Source organism: Coffea eugenioides, chromosome 6 (genome assembly GCF_003713205.1).
Source record: "Coffea eugenioides isolate CCC68of chromosome 6, Ceug_1.0, whole genome shotgun sequence".
Classification (NCBI taxonomy): Eukaryota; Viridiplantae; Streptophyta; class Magnoliopsida; order Gentianales; family Rubiaceae; genus Coffea; species Coffea eugenioides.
In genome coordinates, this window is record NC_040040.1 from 11,804,831 (window position 1) to 11,808,178 (window position 3,348).

A 3,348-nucleotide genomic window follows, 5' to 3' on the forward strand; every position below is an offset into this window, starting at 1 on the left:
GATTATACTATTCACTGAGAATAGGGCAGAGAATTAGGGTTTTGCTTCAAGATTATAGTTTTGAAAAATGAGCTGTAATCCTGGAAACTGCAAAAGATGAAGCCAAGGACGTGAGTGGAAGAGAAATGGAGTACTGTTAATCATGTTCAAGTTGCATAAAAGGAGTACTGTACAAAAAGCAAAAAAGTGGGTTGAAAACACATATAATAAGTTGGGATCAAACTCCCTCTGTTTGTTTCTAAAAACTCTACGAAGGATGCCACATTCTTTTCAAGATGCACAGAACCAGCATCTCCACATAAAAAGCCATTAGACAAGAGCTCATCACATTCCCTGGCAGCTTTCTTTCAGAAAGCTCTCAAGCATTTCTTTTGTTGCTTGGGCAGCTCAAACAAACACAAGCATAAGAACTGAAAGCATTTCACCGTTTGGTGATTGGCACCTTCCCTCTAACCATATCTTCCTACAAAGCCTCTGGATAATCTAATCTACCATCCTGAAAATTTGTTCACTGCGTCAATCAAACTTGTATTTGTTCTATCCTCCTTATAGCTTCCCTCAGGTCGATTCGCTTATCGGGTTCACTTTCAGTACAAGCAGCCCCAAGATGGAGAAGCTTTTCCATCTCTGCAAGGGAACCTGTTGCATTGGCTATCTCTGGATCAATCAACTCTACTTCTCTGGACTCAGCAACAGCTGAGTTGACCCATTGTACAAGGTCTGTTCCACCCTTTTGATTGTTCAGATATTGGGAAGGAAACTTCCCTGTTAGAATTTCTAGAATGATTATTCCAAGACAGTAGACGTCACTTTTAGGTGTCAGTTGCTGGTATAGTATGGCTTCCGGAGATTTATACGCGAACAACGATTGTGCAGTCTGCGTGTTGCTAATTAGTGGAAAGAAAGCGTAGTCTGTGAGGAGTGGGTCGTAACTCGAAGAAAGCAGAATGTTGGAAGACTTGAGGTTCCCGTGAGGCAGCTCGTAGGAGGCAAATTCAGAATGGAGAAATCCCAATCCTTGCGCAACTCCCTGGACGATTTTCAAGCGAATAGGCCAATTCAGTTCAGCATGAGAAGTGCCGCGATCACCTGAGGAAGCAGTGGAACTTTGTTGCAAAAGTAATCCTAATTTCTTGAAAAAGAAAAAGAGAACGAACTTGCAGGTGACAGCAGTAGTTGATTATCAAGAGAATTTAGTTCATACTAAGAACGGTCGTCGCTTAAAACATCGAAATCCAGAGTAATTTGTAAGCTTTTAAGGTGCAGTTTGAATTAATTCAGCTCATGCAGCTGTCTGGCTTCTTTATATGCATCCTTCTGAAAGCACGTGTCTTTGAATCGGTTGTAATCATGAAATCTACTCTTCTAAATTCTTAAAAGCATGCAGAAATCTTTTGGAAAACAAGTTTCCAGCATGACATCATTTATATCTGAGAGAGATATCCATAATATTTGTTTTTTTTCCCCCCATTTTTCCATGCATTGAAACATGTTTTGCCTAGCAGAATTAAAATTCCAATGCACATAAGGCTAGCATTTTACTAGATTTTAACTTTTTTCCCCCATAGCCGATGCTCATAGCAAGAAACTTTATAAATATTTAAATGATGACTGTCAAAGGAATTAAACTAAAAATCCTCGTACCATGCAAGAGATACAATAAGCTGCCTTTGGGAATGAATTCAGACACCAAAAGCTTCTCATCCTTTCTGTAATGGTAGGCCAATGGTGTTAAAATATTCTGGTGCCTCAAGTTGCCAAGCCGTCTGATCTCAGAATCAAAGGCATCCTTGCTCAACTTGTTCATCTCTCTCATCCTCTTTACCACGACAGACACCCCATTTCCCATTAACGCCTTGTAGGCTGACCCTAATCCCCCATTTCCAAGTACCTCTGCAGCTGCCTTCATCAAGTCTTGCAAACCAAATGTACCTTTTGCATCATTAACCACCACAAGATCACCAACAGACTTCCCATGATGGGAGCTTTTCCTCGAGTGGAATGAATCATTTCCCCTTCTGGAGCTTGTGCTCCTCCTGTTTGAACTGGGAATGCGCACTTCCACTATGTCATCAATATTTTCTTTCGCCAGCACATCGAAGTGATCCTCCTTCTGCTTGGCCTTGAAAAAAATAGTCATCAACAGGAGGGCGACCACAACCCCCAAAATCACCCATTTTGTGCCTGATCCTTCAGAATCATCGTCAGTACCACTTGGAGACATTTCATCATCCGGTGGGGTTTGGTTGCAGTCCTTTTGCAAAACAGTCCCACAAACCCCAGGATTTCCCTCAAAAGACTTTGCACCGAATCTTGACATGCTTTGAGGGATTTCACCCTCTAATTTATTATTTGCTATGCTAAGGTTTGATAGAGAATTCTGGTCTATTAATGGAACAGGACCTGAAAATTCATTCCTTTCCAAGTTCAGCTCAGCGAGATTCTGTAATTGGCCTAATGATGCCGGGATATTTCCTGAAAACTTGTTTTCTGCAAGCCAAACTTTCCTTAAGGACCCCATTTGTGAAAAGAAATCTGATGGAATTTCACCTGAAAATTGATTGCCTTGAAGAAAGAGAGCCCTCAAACCACCTAGCTTGTTGAAAGGTGGTATTTGGCCTGAGAAATTATTATAGGCGAGTGTGAGGCTTCTAAGGTTCTCGAGCTTAGATAAATATTCAACATCAATATCTCCAGAGAGACCAATACCCTGGAGTCTGAGGGTTTGGACGGTTTCTTCATGACACACAACGCCTTTCCATGTCTTACCTGCGGCACAGGGTGATGTGCCTTTTATCCATGAAGAATCTATAGCTGCAGTGTTTCTTAATGAATCTTTGAAACCAAAAAGAGCTTCATCATCTTTTAGGGAAATAGAAACAGGTGACAGAAACAGAATCAGGAAGAGAGAAAGGAGTTGAGAAGGGAGAAGGCGAACAGCAGTCATTTTTATGATTAAACAAAAAGTTGACACCTCCCAGAAGAAATGTGCCGCTGTTCGGAGAGATTGGAATTCTCTGAATTTTTGCATGGGAGGTGTTTTGCTTAGCTTTGATTGTTTTGGACCTGAAATGATGAGTCATGGTGTGATGTGGTTGTGCTGTGAGTTTTACAAAAGATTGGTGATGGAGCTAGCAGCTCCTCGTAATGAGAAAATTCCAAGAATAGACTCAGATTTTGGGGTACGAAAGAGAGGTGAACCTTGCATTGACCTTTTCAGCGTTTTGGGAGACCTTTTCGGGCCATAACGAGGCAAAGTTTGTCTAAACTCCCAAAAATCGGGGTTGATCAACTTTGGTACATACTACCAACAACGCTGACAAGGGGCAGAACTGTACAACTGTAATC

The 3,348-nt window shown here is 41.4% G+C and overlaps 1 protein-coding gene across 1 annotated transcript; it reads right to left on the reverse strand.

The window, feature by feature from the left end:
• Positions 1–383: 383 nt before the first annotated feature.
• On the reverse strand, positions 384–2,947 carry LOC113773554 (pollen receptor-like kinase 3). Its single transcript, XM_027318191.1, has 2 exons — positions 1,645–2,947; positions 384–1,089 (listed from the first exon to the last, which is right to left on the reverse strand). Exons 1-2 carry the CDS (start codon positions 2,945–2,947, stop codon positions 521–523), a joined length of 1,872 nt encoding a protein of 623 aa, XP_027173992.1. The 3' UTR covers positions 384–520.
• Between the last annotated feature and the right edge of the window lie 401 nt (positions 2,948–3,348).

Excerpts from the sequence above, each read along its gene's own strand:
- LOC113773554 (XM_027318191.1), bottom strand. The coding sequence starts at position 2,947 with ATGACTGCTGTTCGCCTTCTCCCTTCTCAACTCCTTTCTCTCTTCCTG. Across the intron at positions 1,090-1,644 it reads CTTATTGTATCTCTTGCATG|GTGATCGCGGCACTTCTCAT; the intron begins GTACGAGGATTT and ends CTGCTTCCTCAG.